General features: G+C 57.3%; 2 protein-coding genes across 2 annotated transcripts; one reads left to right on the top strand and one right to left on the bottom strand.

The window, feature by feature from the left end:
- The first annotated feature begins 564 nt into the window (after positions 1–564).
- LRRC47 (leucine rich repeat containing 47) lies at positions 565–17815 on the top strand. Its single transcript, XM_025366458.1, has 7 exons — positions 565–1219; positions 9113–9574; positions 11222–11338; positions 12638–12753; positions 13978–14080; positions 14820–14909; positions 15082–17815. The coding sequence occupies exons 1-7, from the start codon at positions 605–607 to the stop codon at positions 15328–15330; spliced, it is 1752 nt and encodes a 583-aa protein (XP_025222243.1). The 5' UTR covers positions 565–604; the 3' UTR covers positions 15331–17815.
- Positions 17816–20363: 2548 nt separating this feature from the next.
- SMIM1 (small integral membrane protein 1 (Vel blood group)) lies at positions 20364–23444 on the bottom strand. The gene is made up of 3 exons (XM_025356579.1): positions 23082–23444; positions 20868–21052; positions 20364–20549 (listed from the first exon to the last, which is right to left on the bottom strand). Exons 2-3 carry the CDS (start codon positions 20975–20977, stop codon positions 20423–20425), a joined length of 237 nt encoding a protein of 78 aa, XP_025212364.1. The 5' UTR covers positions 20978–21052; positions 23082–23444; the 3' UTR covers positions 20364–20422.
- Between the last annotated feature and the right edge of the window lie 1134 nt (positions 23445–24578).

The following is a 24578-nucleotide window of genomic DNA, read 5'->3' as shown; positions in this document are numbered from 1 at the left end:
GTTTATGTAGAAATGCAGATTCAATGAGCCAGACTAAAGCATAAGCGACTATTCCCCTACCTGCGTCTCACACGTATAATAAATTGCGTAGTCAGTGAAAGGCTGATCAAAGACTCAAAACAATTCACCCTCCGGCCTCTTCTGTACCTGTGACCTGGAAGCCCTCTCCTGGAATTGTCCTGCCTTACTGGACCGAACCAAGGTACACTTGCAAGTGTTGATTGATGTCTCACGTCTCCCTAAAATGTACAAAACCAAGCTGCACCCCATCTTCCCTGGGCACCATCGTCATGACCTCCTAGGGCTGTGACAATGGCGTGTCCTTAACCTTGGAAAAATAAACTTTTTACATTTCATTGAGTCCTGTCTCAGATACTTTTGGGTTCATAGCCCCCACCCTCACCCCTGCCCGCGGAGAGAGCGGGCCGCTGCCCAGCCTCTCCCCGGCTCCACGCAGGAGACGCCCCTCTCCGATATGGCACGCGCGGCGGCACTCTAGCAGCCAGGCGACTTCTCTATGGGCTTTCTCGGCACAGGCCGGAAGTGGCGCGCGCTGCCCCGGAAGCACCCTGGTGGGTGGGTGCCTGCCAGTAGCTGAGGCGCCATGGCGGCGGCGGCGGTGTCCGAGGCCTGGCCGGAGCTGGAGCTGGCTGAGCGGGAGCGGCGGCGGGAGCTGTTGCTGACGGGGCCCGGGCTGGAGGAGCGAGTGCGGGCGGCGGGTGGGCAGCTGCCGCCGCGGCTTTTCACCCTGCCGCTGCTGCACTACTTGGAAGTGAGCGGCTGCGGGAGCCTGCGCGCGCCGGGGCCTGGCCTGGCGCAGGGCCTGCCGCAGCTGCACAGCCTCGTGCTCCGGCGCAACGCGCTGGGGCCCGGCCTGAGCCCCGAGCTAGGGCCGCTGCCTGCCCTTCGGGTACTCGACCTGTCGGGCAACGCGCTGGAAGCGCTGCCGCCGGGCCAAGGCTTGGGCCCCGCCGAGCCGCCTGGCCTTCCGCAGCTGCAGAGCCTCAACCTCAGCGGCAACCGGCTGCGCGAGCTGCCAGCCGACCTGGCGCGCTGCGCCCCGCGCTTGCAGAGCCTCAACCTTACCGGCAATTGCCTCGACTCCTTCCCCGCCGAGCTCTTTCGCCCCGGCGCGCTGCCCCTCCTCAGTGAACTGGCGGCTGCTGACAACTGCCTCCGAGAACTCAGCCCCGACATCGCCCACCTGGCCTCGCTCAAGGTCAGCGGGAGCTGCCCGGGCGGGGCGGGATGGGGCCTTGGAGTAGCCCTGGAGAAGGAACCCCTTTCGGGACCGAGCCCTTCCTAGTGACGCCTCCTGGGGCACTGGGCCCAGGGAATTCCTGCAAGGCTGAAAGGAGCCAACTGCGGGGGCATCACCCTGGGAAGTAGTTGCCGCCTTCCAACTCCCCCTTCTCCTGGCCACACCAACATACTAGGTGGTCTCTGAACTCCCCCTCATTCTGTTAACAACTGGACTTTTACACGTGGTACGCTATTTTGTAATTGTTAGCAAACTTGGCTTCTCCCGTAGGTCGGGCGTCGAAACCTGTCTTTTTTGTATCTAATACTTGTGAAGTGACTGGAGTCTTGTGGTGAAGGGGGCACCCTGGGTTTTGCATAATGCCACATGCTGTGATCTCAAAGATTGTATTTCACTTCATCCTAATAGCATCATCCTAATAGCAGCTTTCCAAGGTAGGGGTGGTTATTGCTGTTTTACAGAAAGTCAAAGGGCTTGCGCAAAGTAAGCAAGTAACTTGGGTTTTTCTCCAGACTAGATTGTCCAGGGTCTGTTTACTAATTAATCTGGGATCCCCAGGCCCCGGGATAATGCTTGGCCTATAACAGGTGCCCGTTAAATCTGTTGCCTAAAAGATAGTGGGGAAGCCACATGGCAGAACCACAACCTAAACCCAGCCGGATGGTCTCTGCATCTCTGCATCTTCTCTTTTGGTTTCATCCTTAAGGCAGTCCTACATTTCTTCCTCCATTTTTTTTTTTTTTTTTGAGATGAAGTCTCGCCCAGGCTGGAGTGCAGTGGCGCGATCTCAGCTCACTTCAACCTCCGCCTCCTGGGTTCACGCCATTCTCCTGCCTCAGCCTCCCAAGTAACCGGGACTACAGGCGCTGCCACCATGCCTGGCTAATTTTTTGTATTTTTAGTAGAGATGGAGTTTCACCATGTTAGCCAGGATGGTCTCGATCTCCTGATCTCATAATCTGCCCATCTCAGCCTCCAAAGTGCTGGGATTACAGGCATGAGCCGCCACGCCCGACTGAGTTTTATTACTAAACCAGTTTCCCCAAAAATTTGGAGGCTGGGGTTTTTCAAGGATAGTTTGGGGGAAGGGGAGGGTGGCTAGGCAATGGGTGCTTACTGCTGATTGGTTGAGGTGCAATCATAGGGGTGTGGGAAATGGCCCTCCTGCTCACTGAGTCACTTCTGGGTGGGGCCCCAGGAGCTCATTTTGGTTTCAGGTAGTGCCATTGATCAGACATGCAAAAAACCTGAAAAAGACAGCTCCAAAGGCCAATCTTAGGTTCTACAGTACTGGTAGTGATGTTATCTGCAGGAGTAATTGGGGAGGTCACATATCTTGTCATCTTCAGAATAATGACTGACAGTGATATATGTTTGCACTTTAGCAGAATTCAGGCTCCTCCATCCTCCTAGCCTAGTGGACCCTCATTAGCTTTACAAAGGCAGTTGAGTTTTACAGAAGGACTATTATCATTTAAACTATAAATGTCTCCCAAAGTTAGCTTGGCCCAAGCCCAGGAATAATTAAAGGTAGTTTGAAGGGCCAGGCCTGGTGGCTCATGCCTATAGTCCCAGCACTTTGGGAGGCTAAGGCAGGCAGATCATCTGAGGTCGGGAATTGTAGACCAGCCTGACCAACATGGAGAAACCCTGTCTCTAGCTGGGCGTGGTGGCACGTGCCTGTAATCCCAGCTACTCGGGAGGCTGAGGCAGGAGAATCGCTTAAACCCGGGAGGCGGAGGTCGCGGTGAATCAAGATCATGTCACTGCACTCCAGCCTGGGAAACAAGAGTGAAACTCTGTCTAAAAATAAAAATTAAAAAAAAAAAAAAAGGTAGTTTGAAGACTGAAGATGGGGATTGGTCAGATCAGATCTTTTCCACCACCGTAATTTTGTCACTGTTACAGGTTTTGCAAAGGTGGTTTCATTGGCATTTCCTGGAAGAGGCAAGTTCACTGGCATTTTCCTTGGTCCTCGGGGCTGCAGGCATCCCTCTAGGACAAAGGTGTGATGTTGGGTACAACACGGTCTACCCCCACTTTCCCACCTGACACATACTTTTGGTTTTCCAGAATGTTGATGTAGTAGGCCTATATCTTAACATTGTACCTTACATCATGTAAGCGCCCAGTCAGTTACAATCTTTCTTTTCAAATTCATAGATGTCTTTCAGTATTCAAGCTCTTAAAGTGTTGTGGGCTGGCATGGTGGCTCACGCTTGTAATCCCAGCACTTTAGGAGGCCGAGGCGGGCAGATCATGAGGTCAAGAGATCGAGATCATCCTGGCCAACAAGGTGAAACCCTGTCTCTACTAAAAAATACAAAAATCAGCTGGGTGTGGTGGTGCATGCCTGTAGTCCCAGCTACACGGGAGGCTGAGGCAGGAGAATCGCTTGAACCCAGGAGGCGGAGGTTGCAATGAGCGGAGATTGCGCCACTGCACTCCAACCTGGGTGACAAACTGAGACTGCGTCTCAAAAAAAAAAAAAATTGTGTTTACAGCTCTCTCTAGCACCTGCCCAATAAAGCAGTACTCTTTGTGGTGGCCAAAACAATGTCATTCAAGTCAAAGAGTGTGTCTTGTTTTCTAAATCCCAAAAGAGGTGACCAAGTGCCCTTTCCCCTGGGCCATTCTGTTCCTAAATTTTAGGCTTCCAGTGGCTGTCAGGAGACCTGTTTCTTGGAGGGTCATGCAAGAGGTATTGGAATCCTTGTTGGACTCAGATGTCCTTTTGGGGACCTTTCTGAGGAGTGGCTACCAGAACTGTGCCCAGCAATGTAGCTACACACACTGGAGTTTTGCACACAAAGGCCAATGTATTTGATGTCCTTCCTGGTGCTGTGGGGAGATGGGGAGTGTAGAAAACCAAAAAACTGAGCTCAGAAAAGAAAGGCAGGCTGGGTGCAGTGGTTCATGCCTGGCATCCCAGCCCTTCAGGAGGCTGAAGCGGGCGGATCACTTGAGCCCAGGAGTTTGAGACCAGCTGGGCAACGTGGCAAAAACCTGTCTCTACAAAAAATAGAAAAATTAGCTGGGTGTGGTGGTGTGCCCCTGTGGTCCCAGCTACTCAGGAGGCTGAGGTGAGCTATGATCACACCACTGCACTCCAGCCTGGGCAACAGAGCTAGACCCTGTCTTAAAGAAAGAGAAAGGGGCCGGGCGCGGTGGCTCAAGCCTGTAATCCCAGCACTTTGGGAGGCCGAGACGGGCGGATCACGAGGTCAGGAGATCAAGACCATCCTGGCTAACACGGTGAAACCCCGTCTCTATTAAGAAATACAAAAAACTAGCCGGGCGAGGTGGCGGGCGCCTGTAGTCCCAGCTACTCGGGAGGCTGAGGCCGGAGAATGGCGTGAACCCGGGAGGCGGAGCTAGCAGTGAGCTGAGATCCGGCCACTGCACTCCAGCCTGGGCGACAGAGCGAGACTCCGTCTCAAAAAAAAAAAAAAGAGAAAGGCCAGGCACTGTGGCTCACGCCTGTTATCCCAGCACTTTGGGAGGCTGAGGCAGGCGGATCACCTGAGGTCGGGAGTTCAACACCGTCTCTGCTAAAAATACAAAATTAGCTGGGCATGGTGGCGCGTGCCCATAATCCTAGCTACTTGGGAGGCTGAGGCAGGAGAATTGCTTGAACCTGGGAGGCAGAGCTTGCGGTGAGCCGAGATGGCGCTGCTGCACTCCAGTCTGGTCAACAAGAGCGAAACTTCGTCTCAAAAAAAAGGAGAGAGAAAGAAGGGGGAGGAAAGGAATAAAAACAGAAGGCATGGGCTCCAGCCCTGCCTCTCTGTAACTGCGTGCTGTTGGCTCTTGAAAGCTCTTTGCTCCTCTGTAGGAAGGCTGGAAGGGTAATGCAGGACACGAAGAGGGAGGGAGACCGGAGGTGGTGCTGGGCATTGTGGCTGCTTGACTCTGAAACCACGAGGCTTAAAGCAGCAGCAGCCCTGCACTCTGGGCTGGCTCCGCTGGACAGTGGACAGTGCAGCTCTTGCTGCTGGTCGTTTGTGTGGCTGTGCTCAGCTGGCATGGGCTCAGCGCTGGGCTGCTGGGGTGGGTGGGCTTCTCCATGTGTCATCTCGGGGCCTCTCCCTCCCTTTCTGTCGCAGGGCTCAGGGCTCCTCAGCACAAAAGCAGCAGCTGCCAGCTCTTCAGGCATTGACCTGGAACGTGCCTGCTGCCACTTTCCTGCGTTTTGTGGGTTAACTAAGTGCAAGCCCAGTTCCGGTTCATTGGGAGGGCTGGCTCTTTAGAGGCCGCCAGAGTAACAGCACAGAGGCTCCTGCCTGTCCTTCCCCCGCCCAGAGGGACGAGACTGCAAGTGGAAGCAGCTCAGCCTGGTTCCTGGTGCTCATCCCCACACCCATTCCCCAGGGAGCACCCCCAAGCCTGGGCTGGGACCTGCAGTGCAAAGGCCCTGACCCTCTTTCCTCCCAGCCCCTGGGGACGAGGCCTCTGCTGTCCTGTGGCCTCACCTGTAGCTCTGCCTGCGTGGAGCCTGGCTTCCCCAGCGTCCTGGCCTCAGAGCCACGTGACTTGCTGAGCTCTGAGAGCACCTGGCTGGCCCTCCCTGGCTGCTTCCCGCTGCTGTGGCCCGTGGGGTTCACCTGCCAGCGCTGTGGTGAGCCAAGGATGGGGGCACGTCACACCTCTCCTGACTGCATTGTAAGTGGCCATCACGCAGGCCTGTGGTGCTGTCCGTGTGGGAACGAGGGATGGGTGGGACAGATGTTACCTGAACAGCTGATGTGGGCAGGACGGTGCCTTAGTAAAGATGTCCTTTCAGGCCCTGGGCCACTCCCCTCCCAAGGCCAAGCTGCACAGGGAGTTCAGCCTCAACGCGAACCCTCCTGAAGCCAGACCTGGCTCTCCCCTCCGCTTCCGAGTTTCTCAGTTGCTGCCGGAGGGAGTGGGGCTCACTCAGGGACTGGCGCTCTTTGTTGGGTTGGTTTATGTAAGCCTGTCGCCACCATGAAGTTAGGATCCTTCCCCAGCAGCAGGTCCCCTGCAGAAGCCATAGGCCCGGAAGGCAGCCAGTGTGCCAGGCCAGAGTCAGGCCCCATGTTGCTGCCATCAGCTTAGCCACCACGGGGGTTGTGTTTCCTGCAGAAGAGTGTCAGCTCCAGGTGACAGGTGATGGCAGTTCGTCCCATCAGGTGTCAGGACGACCCCCAGCCACCCCGTGTAACTCATCCTCCCTGAAGCCAGTGTGCACCTCACATCCTTGCAGGCGCTCCTGCTTACTCCCTCGCACAATTGAAAACTGATGCTACCCTCATCCCACCCTTCATATGTGAAACCTCTGGCTTCATTTCCTGCTGAGGCTGCCACTGGGTGCCCAGCGCTGGGCTGAGGGGCCAGCGTGTGACCTCGTCAGCAGGGCTTCGCATTTCTGACAAGGACTCCCCAACATCTGCGGCTTTGCACCCCACCCAGATGGTGACTCTCTTGCCCTCCCTCTTGCTTTCCTTCCCCCGCTTCCCTTCCTGTCCCCCAACTCCCACAGAGCCTCCAGGCAGGTCCTGAGCTGCTCAGATGCCCTTTCTCTGACGGTCTTTGCCTGGAAGGAAGACCCTTCTCCGAGTGCCCGCCATTGTCATTCTGGGGACTTACTGCAGGCTGTGGGCTGAACCTGGCTGTGGCTGCAATGGGCGCCCCAGTGGGGCCCTGCCTGCCTCCTTTGCCTCTGCTGCTGGTCCTGGGTCTTAAGGAACTTGCTCTTCGTCAGCTGGGGGAGACGCTCCACTGCGTGTTTGCAGGCAGTAAGGAGGTTTCACTTGAGGGGAACTCTCAAGCTTTTTGACCAAAGCCCTTTAGGGCAGTGCAGAAGCCCACAGAGCAGAACCTCAGATGCCCGCACCCACGACCTTCCAACCCGAGAGTTTCCCGTGGCCTCTGCCAGGCGAGCTGTGCCCTGGGCTGCTGGCCCAGGCTGGTTCTAACGCTGGAGCCAGGGCTCTTGACAGGGAGGCGAGGAGCTCTAGAAGCCTGAGCTCACGGCCACGCTGTTCCTGGTGCTGCAGGCTGGCGACAGTGTTGGTGATACGGCTCCTGGTACTTTGTGAGACCACCTGGATTCCAGGGGTAGATTGTCTCCCGTCCCATGTGGGGCTGGAAGGGAGGTCTGGGCTGGAGTCACCAGTCCAACCAGTTCACACCAGCCCAGCCCATCCTGTCCTGTCTGGAGAAGCACAAAATTGTAGCAGTTCTGTTAGAGCCGATGGACGCGTAGCTCAGGTAGTGCTCAGCAGCTGGGCTTGGTCTCAGCCCCCGCCTCCCGTTCTTCCCCAGCAGGCACCACTGCTGCTTAGATTGCCCCTTCTCTCCCAGAGGGCACTTGATCCCTTTTATTTTACACACGCTGTTCTTCCTTGACTGTTAAGTTGTCCGCTTCCTCCCTGGGTCTCTGCTCCCCCTGTGGGAACTTGTCCAGTGCACCCTCCCATGTTTGAGCCGTGCCGCCCTTCCCGCTTGTGAGCACCGTCGCATTTCTGAGCCATGCTGCCCTTACCTGCCGCTGAGCAGCTTGATTGCTTGAGCCAGAGGATTCCGGCAGGTTCCTTTTTTCATTTCCTTCACAACTTGGGGCTTGAGAAATTCCGTCACCCCTGCCGTCCATTCCAGGCGAAGCAGAAGGTGTCCTCTGGGTAATCAGCCCCTCCCATCTCTGTTCAGAGTCAATCAGGTCCAGCCCCACCTGTCTCCTCCACACACAGTGTGACTGGGACTCACCAGCCACACCAACCAAGGGTGAGTGCTGGCTTCCGGGGGCCCACATGCTGTTGCCTCCTCTCTGGGGGCAGAGCCGGCACCCAGGCTGCCAGAGACCCCTGAGGGTCAGGCCTCACATCCCTAGCAGGGTCTTCCTCCAGCCCTAGAGGAAGCTGGGACAGAAGAGTTTGCTGGCAGTGCCTGCTCCTCCACCCCGGTGAGGCTGTGGGGCCTGGGTACCAAGCCAGGAAAGAGCAGAGTGGAGGCGGATGGGCCCCTTTTGCCTGAACCCGCAGCGGCAGCCTCATGTCATGGAGGTGGCTGACCTCGCACACACGTTCCCTGCACTGCCCAGACCCTGGGAGAGACATCCTAAGAGTGCATCAGGTGCCACTGTACCCCTTCCATGCTTTCAGTGAGGTCACCTGCATGTTTTGCCAAAGTCTGATCAGTCATGGTCATAGAAAGAGCTTTCCCGTGGGCCACGGGGCTTCCTGGGCATCTGTGTGGCACACAGTGGTGGCCCCGATGCACCTGCCCTGGGTCAGACGAAGGCTGAGAACCCATCGCCATTGAAGTCGGCTTTCCCCTTTCCTTCCCCCCGAGAGCACTGCGTGTGTCACTGCGGGCAATTCTGTACTTCAATATGAAGAAGAATGCTCTTGAGAGATTTTGCTGTATTTTTTTTTTAGCTCATTTAATTAAAAAAAAAACACCACTTTGGGGAACCTGCTTCTCACCTGAGCAGTCCTGGCTAGGTCCTGACACGAGGTCACGTTTCACAGCCAGACATCCCTCATCCCTTGTCACCTTTCTGTTCTCTAACCTGATGATTGATCTCAGTGCTGCTGTGGTTGTTGAAGAGAGTGACATGTTTGAGTCAGAAGCTTTTGCAGAGATCACTGTTAACCATGGCTGACAGCTTCCCCTCGGAGGGGCTCCTTGGATAGTGCCTTTGATGTGGGGGTGCACAGCTGGGGAAGCGACTCACAGGTGAATAACTTGTGGTTCCCCAGGGACGTCCCCACAGACAGGCCAGTGGTGGCTCTCGTGAGTGATGAGTGCTCCCCCTGCCTCTGGAGCTGACCCTGGACTCTTTTCCCAGAGTCTGGGGGTCTGACGCATCCTCATTTCTCTTTGCAGACGTTGGACCTTTCCAACAACCAGCTGAGCGAGATCCCTGCGGAGCTTGCGGACTGCCCCAAGCTCAAGGAGATCAATTTCCGCGGGAACAAGCTGAGAGACAAGCGCCTGGAGAAGATGGTCAGCGGCTGCCAGACAAGATCCATCCTGGAGTACCTGCGCGTCGGAGGCCGCGGTGGCGGGAAGGGCAAGGGCCGTGCCGAGGGCTCGGAGAAGGAAGACAGCCGAAAGAAGAGGAGGGAGAGGAAGCAGAGGCGGGAGGGCGGCGATGGGGAGGAGCAGGACGTGGGAGATGCCGGCCGGCTGCTGCTCAGGGTCCTGCACGTCTCTGAAAACCCCGCACCCCTAACAGTCAGAGTGAGCCCCGAGGTCCGGGACGTGCGGCCCTACATTGTGGGGGCCGTGGTGCGAGGCATGGACCTGCAGCCAGGGAATGCGCTCAAGCGCTTCCTCACCTCACAGGTGGGTGCCCATGGGGTCCTCAGATGACGAGGACAGAGGTGTGGGATGCCGCAGGCCGGGACACATCCTGGGGCGAGCGTGTCCGAAGGAGCAGCAGTAGAGTGTGGGGCCCAGCCAGATGTCTGTGTGCCTCAGTCTCCTCAGCTCCAAAGAGGGAACAGAGCAGGTTCTGGCTCAGGTGTTGCTGAGGAAGGGGTGAGGCCTCAGTCCCCTCCAGGAGGCAGGTGTCCCCAGCTTGGAGATGGCCTCTTCCCAGATGCCCGCAGCCTGGCCTGGTTAGTCCTGGTCACTGGCCCTATCCCTTGCTCCTCCACATATGGGGTTAATGGTTTATCCTAATTTTTTTTTTTTTTTCCCCAGGAGTCTCGCTTTGTCTCTACTGCTGGAGTGCAGTGGCACAGTCTAATCTCACTGTAGCCTCTGCCTCCTGGGTTCAAGTGATTCTCCTGCCTCAGCCTCCTGAGTAGCTGGCATTACAGGCGCCCGCTATCATGTCTGGCTAATTTTTTTGTATTTTTAAAAGAGACAGGGTTTCACCATGTTGGCCAGATTGGTCTTGAACTCCTGACCTCAAGCAGTCCACTCGCCTCAGCCTCCCAAAGTGTGGGGATTGTGGGCGTGAGCCACCACACCTGGCCTATCCTAATCCCTGGATAGCTTTATTGTAGTTGAAAATCAGGGTTCCAGCTGGTGTGGTGGCTCATGCCTGTAATCCCAGCACTCTGGGAGGCTGCAGTGGGTGGATCACCTGAGGTCAGGAGTTCGAGACCAGCCTGGCCAACATCGTGAAACCCCATCTCTATTAAAAACACAAAAATTAGCCTGGCATGGTGGCGAGCACCTGTAATCCCAGCTACTGGGGAGGCTGAGGCAGGAGAATCACTCGAACCTGGGAGGTGGAGGTTGCAGTGAGCCGAGATCACACCACGGCACTCCAGCCTGGCTGACACAGCAAGACTCCATCTCAAAGAAAAAAAAAAAGGAAAAGAAATCAGGATTCCTTGATTTTTTGATATTTTGGTGCATCTTCTGACTTCTGCAGTAAATGACACATTTTGTTTTATGTAAGATAGTATTAAAGTCATCATCTCTTGCCAGCACATTCTTCTGTGAATTGTTTAGGTTTTGGCAAGACTAACTTCCCAGTTTGTTGTTTTTCTGTGACACCTGACCAACTTTTAAAATATAAACCACATCTGTGCCCAGGGGAAAGTCCCGTGTGCCCCGCAGTGGCAGTGACAGTGCATGGCAGGCCGAGAGTGACTGTCATGAGAGTCCTTCTGCCTGCAGTTTAGGGAGGAAGGGAACAGGTACCACAGCCAGGGCTTTAAAACTTAAAGCTTAGCCTTTATTTAAAGTTCAAGATGGATTCTTTGAAATCTCAAATATTACGTCTAGAATTAGAGAAGGAAGAAAGTCTGCTGATTGATAGGTTAAGATAGTTTTCCTGATGGTGATTCCACAAAGTGAGTGCCTGGCTGGCCGGGTGGAGAGGAGTTGGAGGGGAGCCCCGTCTCGGAAAGGGGTGTGGCGGGGTTTTGAACCTTGGACTGGGAGGGTTTCCTGGTGCACAGCCCGGCCGAGGGTCAAGCGTGAACCCCTCGCTGGGCACAAAAGACCTCGCTCATCACTGCTCCTGTGTTACAGACCAAGCTCCACGAAGATGTCTGTGAGAAGAGGACGGCCGCCACCCTTGCCACCCATGAGCTCCGCGCTGTCAAAGGGCCCCTGCTGTACTGCGCCCGGCCCCCGCAGGACCTCAAGGTGTTGCAGCCTCCTTTGCAGGGTCTGCTCAAGGGTCTCCTTGGTGTCGAAAGACGCTGTGCTGATACTGGAGCCTGAACCTTTTCTTTTCTTTTCTTTTTTTTTTGGAGATGGAGTTTCATTCTTGTCACCCACGCTGGAGTGCAATGGCATAATCTCAGCTCACTGCAGCCTCTACCTCCTGAGTTCAAGTGATTCTCCTGCCTCAGCCTCCCGAGTAGCTGAGTTTACAGGCATGCGCCACCATGCCCAGCTAATTTTGTATTTTTAGTAGGGACGGGATTTCTCCATGTTGGTCAGGCTGGTCTCGAACTCCAGACCTCAGATGATCCACCCACCTTAGCCTCCCAAAGTGCTGGGATTACAGGCGTAAGCCACCATGCCCGGCCTGAACATTTTCTTTCTTTTTTGTTTTGAGACGGAGTTTCACTCTTGTTGCCCAGGCTGGAGTGCAATGGCACAATCTCGGCTCAGCACAACCTCTGCCTCCCACGTTCAAGCGATTCTCCTGCCTCACCCTCCCAAGTAGCTGGGATTACAGGCATGCACACCACGTCCAGCTAATTTTGTGTTTTTAGTAAAGACAGGGTTTCTCCATGTTGGCCAGGCTAGTCTCGAACTCCTGACCTCAGGTGATCCACCCTTCTCTGCCTCCCACCGTGCTGGGATTACAGGCATAAGCCACCGCGCCTGGCCTGAACATTTTCTTTAGAGTAGAATCCGATGCTGTTCTTGCAAAGACATGAAATAATGAAACAGGCCACGTTTGCAGTTACTGGAAGCGGTGCACAGCTGTGAGAGGACTCGGTGGAGGAGCAGTCGTGGGAAAATGGTTTCCTTCACTTGCTCACTACCCTTTAATCAGAAATCTTGGTCTTTGTCCCGATTGTAAAACCCTTTGCGTGGGGTTGGCAGTAGTGTGAGTTGCTGTATCGTGGTGCTATCCTGGATGTTGAATTCTGTGCAGTGCATGCGGTCCCGGCTGCTCAGGCTTTCTCTCCTCTTTTGGCCTTGTGAGGATGGCAGACCTCTGGAAACGGTTGTGCATGGCTGGGTTTGAGGTTAAGTCCTGCCTCGGTAGGATCGGTGTGTTTGGGCGTCAGGTCTCCCAGGGATGCTGCGATCGCAGCCTGCATGCAGCTTCTTGCTGCGTGGTCCCGTGGGATGCTCCCTGCCTGCTGTAGAGATGAATGAGGGTGGGAGTCGGGAGGGCTCGTGGAGACTTAAGGCTGTAATCGACAGGACGGGCGAGTTCTGTGGCTGTGACCCTAGTGGAGTTTATGGGTTTCTGCCCGATAGATTGTTCCCCTGGGGCGGAAAGAAGCCAAGGCCAAGGAGCTGGTGCGGCAGCTGCAGCTGGAGGCCGAGGAGCAGAGGAAGCAGAAGAAGCGGCAGAGTGTGTCGGGCCTGCACAGGTGGGCAGCGCGCCTGGTGGGGTGGGGCCGGGCGTGGGGGGTGCAGCATGCCAGCCTCCACTGAGTTAGTTTGTGCTCCTCAGGAACACCTAATGCTACCAGAGCCGGAAGCTTCTTACAGGGTAAAAAGAAAGAAAGCATTCTCTTCTGAAAGGAGACGTTGTGGAACCAGTCTGTCATCTAGATGGCCCTGACGTGAGGGAAGTGGAAGGTGTTAGAAGCGGAGGTATTGGCCATTCCGCAGGAGGCGGGTCGCCCTCGGGATGGGACAGGACAGGATAGAATAGAAAGTAGCCATTAGGAAACGGACATAAATGCCAGCCCAGTCCGTGCCCCGCGCTGCTGGGTGTCCAAGTCAGGGTCCTTGGCGCTGCTCTAAGCAATATGATCATCCATAACTAGCCCAGCGATTTCTGTAAACACAGGCTGCAGAATACTTTGTTCTCTGAGGCTTGTTATGCTTTGGCCCTTGATATTACACTTCATTTGTGGAAAGAACTTTTTGATTCGTTCACTTTACCCTTTAGGTATGTTTTCAGGTGTGTGCCTTTTTTTTTTTTTTTTTTTTTTGAGATAGAGTCTCACTCTTGTCACCCAGGCTGGAGTGTAATGGCACAATCTCAGCTCACTGCAGCCTCCATCTCCTGGGTTCAAGCGATTCTCCTGCCTCAGCCTCCTGAGTAGCTGGGATTACAGGCGCCCACCACCACACCTGGCTAATTTTTGTGTTTTTAGTAGAGACGGGGTTTTGCCGTGTTTGCCAGGCTGGTCTTGAACTCCTGACCTCAGGCGATCCGCCTGCCTCGGCCTCCCAAACTGCTAGGATTACAGGAGTGAGCCACTGCGCCCAGCTGTGCCTTTTTTCTTTTTTGTTTTTAAGATGGGGTCGCGCCATGTTGCCCAGGCTGGAGTGAGGTGGCCAATCATAGGTGCAATGCCACTACTGATCGGCACCGGGGCTTTTTGTCCTGCTCTGTTTCTGACCTGGGCTGCTTCACTCCTCCTTAGGCAGCCTGGTGGTCCTCCGCTCCCAGGAGCTCAACATAGTGATGATGGACTTAGTGTAGACACTCCATGGGCGCAGCACAGCCCAGCAGACTCCTGGGCCCATGCAGCCCTCCTGTCTCAGCCTCCCGAGTGCTGGGACCACAGGCACATGCCACCACACCCTGCACAATATATCTTTCATAGTTAGGCCTATCATTTGTATTTCTTCCCACACAGATACCTTCACTTGCTGGATGGAAATGAAAATTACCCGTGTCTTGTGGATGCAGACGGTGATGTGATTTCCTTCCCACCAATAACCAACAGTGAGAAGACAAAGGTAGGGTGGCATGTGTGTGAACTTGGTGTGTCTTCTAGGTTGTTCCCTGTAGAATTAACACAAGTCTGCTAGGTGCAGTGGCTCACACCTGTAATCCTAGCATTTTGGGAGACCGAGGTGGGCGGATCACCTGAGGTTGGGAGTTCAAGACCAGCCTGACCAAAACGGAGAAACCCTGTCTTTACTAAAAATACAAAATTAGCTGGGCGTGGTGGTGCACGCCTGTAATGCCAGCTGCTTGGGAGGCTGAGGCAGGAGAATCGCTTGAACCCAGAAGGCGGAGGTTTCAGTGAGCCGAGATTGCGCCCTTGCACTCCAGCCTGGGCAACAAGAGCGAAACTCTGTCTCCAAAAAAAAAAAAAGAAAGAAAAAGAATTAACACACACAAGTGTCTGCTGCATTGTGAGGTCTCATTGTGTGCAATAGAAAACGCAGCCCGGAGGTGACAAAGGCCCTGGCTTCTCAGAGCCATGGCTCACTGTTCATTGTTCATGCTCGGTGCTGCGCGACGTCCTGGGATGTATTTTTTTGTAGAGATGGGGTCTCGCTGTGTTGCCCAGGCTGGTCTTGAACTCCTGAGTTCAAGAGATCCTCCCACATCCACCTCCCAAAGTGCTGGGTTTACAGGTGCGAGCCACTTTGCCTGGCCACACAGTTTTGTAGAGTTTTCCTCAGAACAAATGATGCAGTTGCTGATGTGTACATTTGATAACTGTCTTTTCTGAAATCTTTCTTTAAGGTTAAGAAAACGACCTCTGATTTGTTTTTGGAAGTAACAAGTGCCACCAGTCTGCAGATTTGCAAGGATGTCATGGATGCCCTCATTCTGGTGAGTGCGTGGTGGCTCCTCCTGAGAAACGCGTTTTGAGCGTGAGTGGTGCTCTGCTCTGACTTAACCCGTCCTGATTGCCTCTTTCTTGCTTACTGCATTGGCTGACAGCAGCATGTCTTCCCTGGGTCACCTCTCATCTCCAGGTTAAAGAGGTATTTTTCATTTGCAGAAAATGGCAGAAATGAACAAGTACACTTTAGAAAATAAAGAGGAAGGATCACTCTCAGATACCGAAGCTGATGCAGTCTCTGGACAACTTTCAGATCCCAGAACGAATCCCAGTGCTGGAAAGGACGGGCCCTCCCTGCTGGTGGTGGAGCAGGTCCGGGTGGTGGACCTGGAAGGGAGCCTGAAGGTGGTGTACCCGTCCAAGGCCGACCTGGCCACCGCCCCTCCCCATGTGACTGTCGTGCGCTGACGCCAGGACCGCCTGTCCAGCCTGTCCGCGTTTGTTTGGCCTGTTTTACCGAGGTTTCTATGTGGCAATGCTGAATTATCCATTAGATTTTCACCCGTTTTTTTTGGTTGGTTGGTTTGAGATGGAGTCTCACTCTGTCGCCAGGCTGGAGTGCAGTGGCATGATCTGGAATCACTGCAACCTCCGTCTCCTGGGTTCAAGCGATTCTCCTGCCTCAGCCTCCTGAGTAGCTGGGACTACAGGTGTGTGCCACTAGCCCAGCTAATTTTTGTATTTTTAGTAGAGACGGGGTTTCACCATTTTGGTCAGGATGGTCTTGATCTCTTGACCTCATGATCTGCCTGCCTCTGCCGCCCCAAAGTGCTGGGATTACATGATCCTCCTGCCTCAGCCTTCCAAAGTGCTGGGATTACAGGTGTGAGCCACTGTGCCTGGCCCGCCCCAGCATTTTTTAAGATGTATGTATTCGCTGTTCTGTTTTTCCAGGTGATTCTGTCGTAAAGTGATGCTATGTTGTTGTGACAACACCAAACTGATTTTACGGTTTTTATGGAATTATTCAGATGTCAAAATTAACTGTTCAAAATGTTCTGAATCATGTAGCTACGTGGCAGGTAACTGTTTATGGGAGAAAACACTGTACAGTCATGCACCACATAACAGCGTCTGGGTCAGCGATGGACACTTCCCTGACAGCGGGCCCACGACATTCTTGTGCAGTGTTTGGAAGCCTGGCCTGGGCTCTTGGCGTTGGCCTCTTGTAGATCAAGTAGGGGAAGTGATTGATGTTCAGTCATGCTGCTGGGACACTTGCTTTTCCAGATGAAAAACACATAAATAAAACTACGCGCACCATCGAGGCTTGTGTAAGGACACTCTATGATCACACAGCAGCGGCTGACACATTTCTCATGTCACTAAGCGACACATGACTATCACTGGTTTGGAGACCCGAAAACTTAGGAAGCTAACCAATGTGCATTTCCTTGAATGGCACAGTCAGTTTCTATGACACAGCATCTTTTAAAACCATATCATGTCAGGATGCAGCTTGGCTGGGCAAGGACATTGGGTTTTTCAGCTGGCAGTGATCATAATCTCTGGGGAAAGTTTTAATGTGACCTTAGAATTGGCAGAATTGCGTCTCTTCATAGTGCTGCTGGATTGCCTTGTGGGGGTGGAGATGTGGAGACCCCTCCAGGCGAGCAGCCCGTAGGCCGAAGGCAGTGGCAGCCCCTCACGCTGGCTCAGCGGGGCCGAGCAGAGGAGCACGGCGTCGGTGGGCTTTTCATCGTATGCACGCTGGTGCCACAGTGACAGGCAGTTGGAGCCCCATGAGTGGACCGGACAGCTCTGCTTGGGAAGCATCGGCAGTCGTCAGCTGAGGGACAGATGGTAGCAGTAGCTGGAGGACGCTTAGGTTTTTGAGCCAAAAATCTTCGTTTGTGCGCCAGATGGATGGGTCCTGGGCACCTTCTGTTGTAGACGTTTCCGTCATGAATGTCCAGGTCAGACCCCCATGTCCACGTCTTCATGTATGTCCAGGCACATGTGCGTGCACACCACTCGCGGGAGTCAGTGTGCTTGGCTCACGAGGACCCGGCCAGCCACTGCGATGGCTTTCATAGACCCTACTGCTTTACGGTCTGGGTGCCATGTGAGAAGCGGACTCATCAGCTTTATCGAATGACACCATTTGTTCTCTGTTCAGTGTCTCCATTTCTGTGTCTGTAGAAATGACTGGCGATTTTGGGGAGCAGCTGCAAGAGCCCCACAGCCCACACACCTATAGTCGTCAGAACCAGAGAGGCCCAGGGCCCTGTGCAGTGGGCAGACTGACAGCTGGGGGGCTCTTCAGAGCCTTGCAGGATGCGGGCCAGGCTGCCTTGAGACCTGGACCCACTTATCTGGTCACTGCCAGGCCTTCCTGTCTGGCCCACTGTGGGAGGGAGGGGACTCCAGACAGGATGAGGCCCACACAGTGCCAGCTGGACTGCTGTGGGTGTGTCAGACTACTGCCTTGCCTTGTGTCCCCCAAAACCTAATTTCCTGCTGCTCTGGGCAGTCAAGGCAGATGCCACAGTTGGCCAGGAGCCTGCCTTGTTGGAGGCTTGAGGTGGCACAGGGGCTTCCCCAGGCCAGGACTCTGCTGGAGCTCTGGGGCTGGGGACCCCAGACAGTTGCTCGGAGAGGTGATTTTGGGCTGCCATGGCAGAGGCTGCCCTTTCTCTGTATGGCCCGGCCCAGTCCGGGAGGGAGGGATGCTGGAGCTGCTATCTTGGCTCCCAGGGACTTGGTGTCCATGCTGTAGCACATCTGTCACTGTGTGGACAGATGAGGATGAGGCTGCCACGTGCTGTGCCCTTTCCTGATGCAGCTCGTGATGCGTGAGATGCTGGAAATGTATTTAACTCGCAGCACAGGTGTCTCTGATGTTTTCTTCACCCCATCCCACCCCCCCACTCGCTAATAAAAACAGCTCCGCTCCTGGCCCAGCAGATCCTTTCCCACCGGCGTCGCCAGAGGCTGTTGCTCAAAGTGTCACAAAACTCACTCTAGCCCAGTGGTGGCTTCCATGTGGGGAGGCTGAGGGCCTCCTGTGCCCACCCAGATCTTGCCAGCAGGGAGCACGAGGCACCTGCCACTGTCACGGGGAAGCTAGTACCCTTGACCAGGGGTCCTGGGAACCAGCCCCACCCTGCTGGGTCCCTGCCTGGAGCACGAGATGGACCAGAGGTGTCAGGCTGCCTGGATACCCCAGGTGCACACTCAGAGGAGCCCAGGCCTCAGACGCACCCACAGCAGATCCTCCTGTTCACAAGTCTCTGGGAGGGGAAGCTAGGCGGCCAGTTAGCAGGGTCCTGTCCCATCGTCTCCCCAACCCTCCCAGAGCTGTAAGGACACTGCCCAGTTCAGCCTAGGTCCATGACCCTGGGATCCTGGGGCTGGAGCTGCTGTTTCCACCATGGCCACTTAGGGGACAAGTAGTGTGCCTGAGAGGCAGCTGTGGGTAACTTGAGTGCCCAGCCCAGTGAGCACCCGTGGGTGTCTGCCTGCAGCCTCCCCTGCTGGGGCTGGCAGGGCTGCTGGTGGAGCCCCTGGCTGAAGATGCTGGGCCCCTGCCAGGGCGGAGCCAGATGCAGCCAGCCAGATCTGGGGCAGACCCTAACATCCGCCCGTGCCATCTGCTGCCGGCCCCTGACAGGGCGGGGAGGAGCATTTGTGGGGGTGCGTGGGCATCACTGGCGTGTGGGACCCGTGGCAGAAGCACCAGGGCCACTAGAACTGGGACAACTCCCATCCCCATCCTGTACCCTCGTCTGGCTCCTGGGCCACACCAGTTCTTGGGGATGCCCAAGATCAGAATGCTGCCTTCTGGGGCCCATGCAGCCAAACTGCAGCAGCCCCAGGGCAGTGCTGTCCTGTGAAGCTGGGCTCCAGGGAGGGCACCAGCTGGCCACTCCCCTCCCTCCTTGGGAGTGGCAGGTCAGAGGTAGGGATCTCTTTTTGAAGACTTGTGCCAAGATCCAGGCTGTCATGGCTGGGGCAGACAGCGGCCCATCCAACAACAGGCTCCCAGGAAAGCATCATTGCCTCACACCCCAGCCCAGGACAGGCCCTTGGGCTTCCTCCTCAGGTTTGGAGCCAGGAGGCTTGGGGCAGTGTGCAATCAGCCTTGCAGCTCCACCTGCCACCGTTCTGGCCCCAGGCACACCTCAAGTGGGCCTGCTCGCCCAAAAGGCGGATGGTGTGGAGTCGGCCTCCCCACCAAGACTGGCCCAGCCCCTCCTGTTTACCTGACTTGAAGCGTTCTGTGGGACCTGGCCTGGGGCAGGCGCAGCCTCAACCCTCTGATAACCTCATCTGGCCCTGTGGCCCCCCTTCTCTGTGCCCGTGAGGATAGTGGCTGCCCGTGTCTCCCACCCCTAGCCCTGGGGTGAAGACCCCTTCCCTAAGATGTTTCTGGCAAGGTTTTTGGGGTCTTTTGTGGTAGGTGAGAGCCAAATACACGACTCGGGAAAGACCTACAAAGAGAATGGAGGTTGGGACCAGAGGCTGAGACTGGAGGCCAGGATGGGGGTGGAGGGGAAATGGGACTGAAGTCCCTGGGACACAGCTGAGGTCCAGCCACATCCGGGTCCCCAGGCCTGCTGTGTGTCCTCGCCAGAGGGCCCAGTTGGGAGGGGTGCATTCCTACAGCCACATGGGAGGGGGCCTGCCCTGGGGAAACAAGCCGTTCCCACAGCCTTCCTGGATGTTACGCCTGGTCGGGCAACTATGGCAAAGGCTGTCGTCCACAGTTCATTCAACAGACGCTTAATGCCTCTGTACACAGGCTTTCGGCCCACAAGGAGTACTTGGAGGAGCCAGGCCCGTCCCTGGGGAAGGGAAGGTAGACCTGGGTCCTCCCTGGCAGCCACCAGCCCCAAGAGGATGCACCCAGCCCCTGCGTATGGTGGACTGCCTAGGAAGAACTGTGCCCACTTTACTAAGGAAGACACGGTACATCTGAGACAAGGGCAGGGGACACATAGCCCTTATTGGAGCCATCCTTACAAAACCAGGAGTCAGAAAGGCCCAGAGAGGACAGGGGCCTGCCCAGGCCACACAGCTCTGCACACTGCTGCCATGGAGGAAAGCAGCAGGGAGGATCCCACCCCGGGGGGCTGCCAGGGAGGTGGGCTCAGCTTGTCTGCCCAAGGAACCCCTCATCCTGGCCTTGACAAGGGAAGGGGCTGAGCGCTGGGTGAGGGGAGGCTGTGGTTGGGGGCTCCAGGCCGCAGGGCCCAGCCTGGGTGTGTCCTGCAGCTCCTGCTGAGGCTGGACCCAGGCCTCCTAGCCACGTGTGCCCAGCTGTTTGTCTGTAGGTCCTTTGAAGGACTGTGTGCCAGGTGTGTGGTACGCCCTCGTGTGGGGCCTGTGACAGCTGTGCACCTGGTGTCTTCGTGTGCGTGGCTGCCAGCGCGTGTGCCGTTTGCTGTGTGTGCCGTGGGGTCCATGTCTATGTGGGGGTCCATATGGACAGGGATGTCTCTCCAGGCCTGTGCTCTCACATGTGCAGCCAGCCCCCAGCATGCACGCGGGGCAGCATTTATTTGCACTTGTGCACATAGTAGCCAGTGAGGTAGCCCAGGATGAAGATGATCCAGAAGAGGGCCACGCCGCCCAGCACTTTCATGGCGATGCCCAGCTTGCCCGTGCACAGCTTCTGGGAGATCCTGGGGTGAGAACCAACTGGAGGTGAGCCCCAGGCCAGGGCCGCGTGAGGGGCCCCTAAGTGGACTGTGGCCATTGGTGCGGGTCAGGGGGAGGGGCCTGGCGCTCTGCTGGAGTGAAGAGGAAGCTCTCCCCACCCACGGCCAACCAGAGGGAAGGCCAAGGGCTGCGGTTTGCTGAGCCGCTGGACCGTGGGCTCCCAGCCAGGATGGGGTGGAGGGTGATGGGGCTGGCGGCAGGAGTTAGGGCAGGCGTCTCTGTGGTTGGGCAGGTTAGGCACCGGCCTACTGTGGCTGGCAGGCCGCCCCCAGGCCCCTTACCTGCGGCAGCATGAGGCCTCTTCTGTGCTGGACACAGCCCCTAGGCTGACTCCATCCCTGCTGCCGTCCTCCCACCTACTATAGTGGACGTGGCTCTCCTGGGGCTGCATGCTGTGGGGCTACAGCAGGAGAGGTGGGGCCTTCACAGTGGTGAGATCAAGACAGGTGGCAAGGCTGTGACTTCACTGTAAAACAACCGAATGGAAGGCAGTAGTCAAGACCCCCTCTGGGGCTGCTGTTAGGGGAGGGGCACTAAGGGTCAGGGGCTGGCTCCCTCACCGGCTCTGTCACCTGACTTAACAGGCGACCTAGACACAGAGTGGTTGAGTCATTTGCCCAGGGTCATGCCGGGAGGATGGGACCAAGCCGCTGGAATTCCATCTCAGGCCAAGCCCTAACCTCAGGCATGTGGGAGGCCAGTGTTTCCTTCCAGCACGCTCCAGGGGCCTCCCTTCCTGGGTGCTTTTATCAGAGAGCCTGCACAGCCTGCCACCCTCAAGAGACAAGGACATTGTGGCCCAACCCAGGATGCAGCCTCTGATAACTGTCCCCCTCCTTAACCCTGCCCGATAAGGCGCCTGCTGACCTCTGGGGAGGCTGGCCCGGGGAGGGTGGGATGGGGCAGGGCAGCAGGTCCGGGGCAGTGGCTACAGCTAGACCGGTCCCTGCCTGGGGAGGATGCGTGGCTGGCCTCAGGCAGTGGCAGCAGCTGTGTCCTTGGCCTGTGTGGGTTGCAGCCCCTCCCCCACCCACACCTCTGGGAGGGCTGGGGCTTGGGGGGCACGATGCACTGAGCACAGGGCTGGGGTGGATTCAAGGCCTCAGGGAGTCCCTACAGAGACAGGAGGGTCGTGGGCTGGGTGGCTGCAGGACAGCCCAGCATTCAGCTCAGTGCCTGGCAGTCCAAGTGCCCACAGAGGCCAGGAGACCGCAGGGACTGAGTAGGAACTCCAAGCACTAGCACAGCTGCCCAGCCAGCCTGAGCCAGCCCAGACTCTAATCACCTCCTTTACGCTCTGGCCTGTTTCGACCTCCTATTTACCTAAGGGGAAGGGGGTGCAGGGGTTGGAGGGGGTGCCAGAAATTGACAACCCACCCAGGCTGTGGGACTGGGGTTAGCTCTCCGGTCTGCTGGGCCCCCAGTGTCTCTTCTCAGCATCTGGCCCCCAGAAGTGGGGTCCTTGGGCAGGCAGTGGCAGGCCCCTCACTTCTAGGGGCTGAGGCTTTGCTGGGCCCCCTCCGGCAGGGAAGGCTGACCTTCCTCCCAGGTCATCTGCACAGAGGTCTAAAGACACAAGAGCCACTCCCCTGCAAGAAGCCAGCTCAGAAACTCAGGCCCCAGGCAGTTCTGAGACTCCTGGGGCACTTCCGTGTCTGCCCTTCCCCAAAGCCCAAAGAGGCAGAGGGAGCTGTCTCAAAGCCATAAAGTGTGCCTTCGCTGGGAGCCCGGGCTCAGTGCAGCCTGGCACTCAGGCCCGGGGAGGCCCAGCCTCTACTGGAGTATGGGTGCTGTTTTCCTGGAGCATGTGGAGCCGTCAGCTGCCTACCCAAGGTTCACGCCCTCTTACCTGGTGTGCAGAATTCCAGTCTGGTCCCAGCAGCAATGTGCCAGCCCGTTAACAGCCATGACCGGGGTAAGACAAGCTTAATACCACCACCCCTGCTTTCCCAAGTCACCCAGCTGTGGGCCAGGAGCCAGGGTGCAGCAGGGGATGGGGAAGCTTTTGCTTCTGTGAAAGAAGCAGCAGCCACCTCCTTCTAGCCTTGACGTGATGGCTGGAGCTGCAGCAGCCACCTTGCAACCCGACATCCACGCAGCATTAGTCCCAGGAGTGCTGAGTCTCCAAGTCCACTGCAGCAGCCCATCATGGGCCTCCCGGTGGGTCGGGTTAAGCCCAGTGTATTCAACTCTGGGATCCTGGGTTCCTGTCTTGCTGACCTAGATCGCCTGGTTCCCAAGTCACCCCGGTGGACAAAGCCACCAGAGCCGGCCCTTGAGGCTGGCCTCCCTCACTTGCCCAGTAAACGTCTCTCCACACTCACGTGAGAGTCACAGCTGTGGCGGCAGAAACCCATCGGGGACGCCCCTCCAGGCCCTGGGAGCCTCCCGGGTCCTGGCACCTCCTGGGGGTTTGTGAGTGCAGGAAGATCCTAGGTACACAGCGGCCCCTGCATAGACCTCTTCACCACAGCGCCTCAGGGCCCCACACTTACCCGGACAATCTTGCCTGAGGGCCGGGGCCTCTGTGCCAGGTTGAGGTCAGAGCCTGGCCGCGGCCCGCACCTCCCAGAGGGGCAGGTCGTGGGCTGAGGTTCGGTAGACGCCTCGAGCTTAAAAAAATAACCGGAGAAGCAGCCTTGCTAAGGGCTGGGAAGGGAAAGTGGCTGAGGTCGGGGGTCCCCAGCGGCCACAAGGAGCCGGGCGGGCAGTTCCGGGCCAGGCCCCGCTCCGCAGATTAGGCCGGTGGGGGTCAGTCCAAGGCACGCCCCCAGCCCCCGCCAATTCTCAGCTAGCAAGGCTGCGCACAGGCCCACCTGCCCACTGTGGCCGCACCGGGAAGCTGCAGCCCGGACCCCAGCGCGCCTCACCTGCGTCCACGCGTCTCTGGGCTCCGCAGGGGCCGGGCCTGGGCAGGGGGCGAGGGCGGGGGCGGGGCCACGCGAGGAAGGGCTAGAGCCCGCAGCCGGGAGGCACCTGGTCCGGAAGGGGGCGTGGCTAGAGTGGTGGGCGGGGCCATGCGGGGAAGGGCGGGAGCCAGCAGCGGGGAGGTGCCTTGTTCAGAAGGGGTCGGGGGCGGGGCGAGAGGGGGCGGGGTCATGCGGGGAAGGGCTGGAGCCAGCAGCGGGGAGGTGCCTGGTTCAGAAGGGGTCGGGGGCGGGGTCGGGGGCGGGGTCGGGGCGAGAGGGGGCGGGGTCATGCGGGGAAGGGCTGGAGCCAGCAGCGCGGAGGTGCGTAGTCCAAGAGTGGCTGGGTGCTGGGCGCTGGGCGAGTGGGGCCGGGGCCTGAGGCCGCCCAGCCCCGGGGCCTGGAGGTGCAGGGGGCTGGGCAGGGTCTGAGGGCTACACTTCCCGCCCCCAGACGGCCCGTCCTCGGGGCCTCCAGGGTCCCCGACTTCCTTCACCCCTGCTGGAGCCGCTACGACGCCACGAGCCCCCCAGCCCCGCGGGGACCCGGCTGCAGCGCCGACGAGACTACGGGAGGCTCTGGGCGCGTCTGGGTCTGAATCTTGGGTATCGAAGACTCGGCCGCGGGGACCGTCCCCCTCCGGGGCCTAAGGGGCATGGTGCCCGCACATGGCCCACGCTCGGTGCTCGCGGCGGGAAGGGAAGCGGGTGTGGGTGGGGAGCAGAGAAGGGCGATGGGGAGAGCCCCTTCCGAATGTGTTCAGGCGCCCAGAGCCTGCGAGGCTCCGGGGAAGCGTCAGGGACCACAGACACCGTTGCCATCCGTAAAACTTTCCTTCCAGGACCAGGGGGATAGGAACAGAGCCCCCCACCCTCACTATCTTCCAATCCTCCTGCAAGAGAGTGCCCCAACCAGGAGAGGCCCCAGGGCAGGAGGTCACAGACCCCCTCTGTTCAGTAGGTGTGAGGTCTGTGCTGAGTGCTGGCTGGACACCCCGGCGCAGGCGTCTGGCAGCCTGGGGCCTCATGGGGACGTGTTAGGAGCTAGGGGCACAGGCTGGTGTGCTGACCCCCAGTGAGTGAGCT

Source organism: Theropithecus gelada, chromosome 1 (genome assembly GCF_003255815.1).
Source record: "Theropithecus gelada isolate Dixy chromosome 1, Tgel_1.0, whole genome shotgun sequence".
NCBI lineage: Eukaryota > Metazoa > Chordata > Mammalia > Primates > Cercopithecidae > Theropithecus > Theropithecus gelada.
The sequence above is the reverse complement of the archived record's forward strand: the minus strand, read 5'-3'. Positions and strand labels throughout refer to the sequence as shown.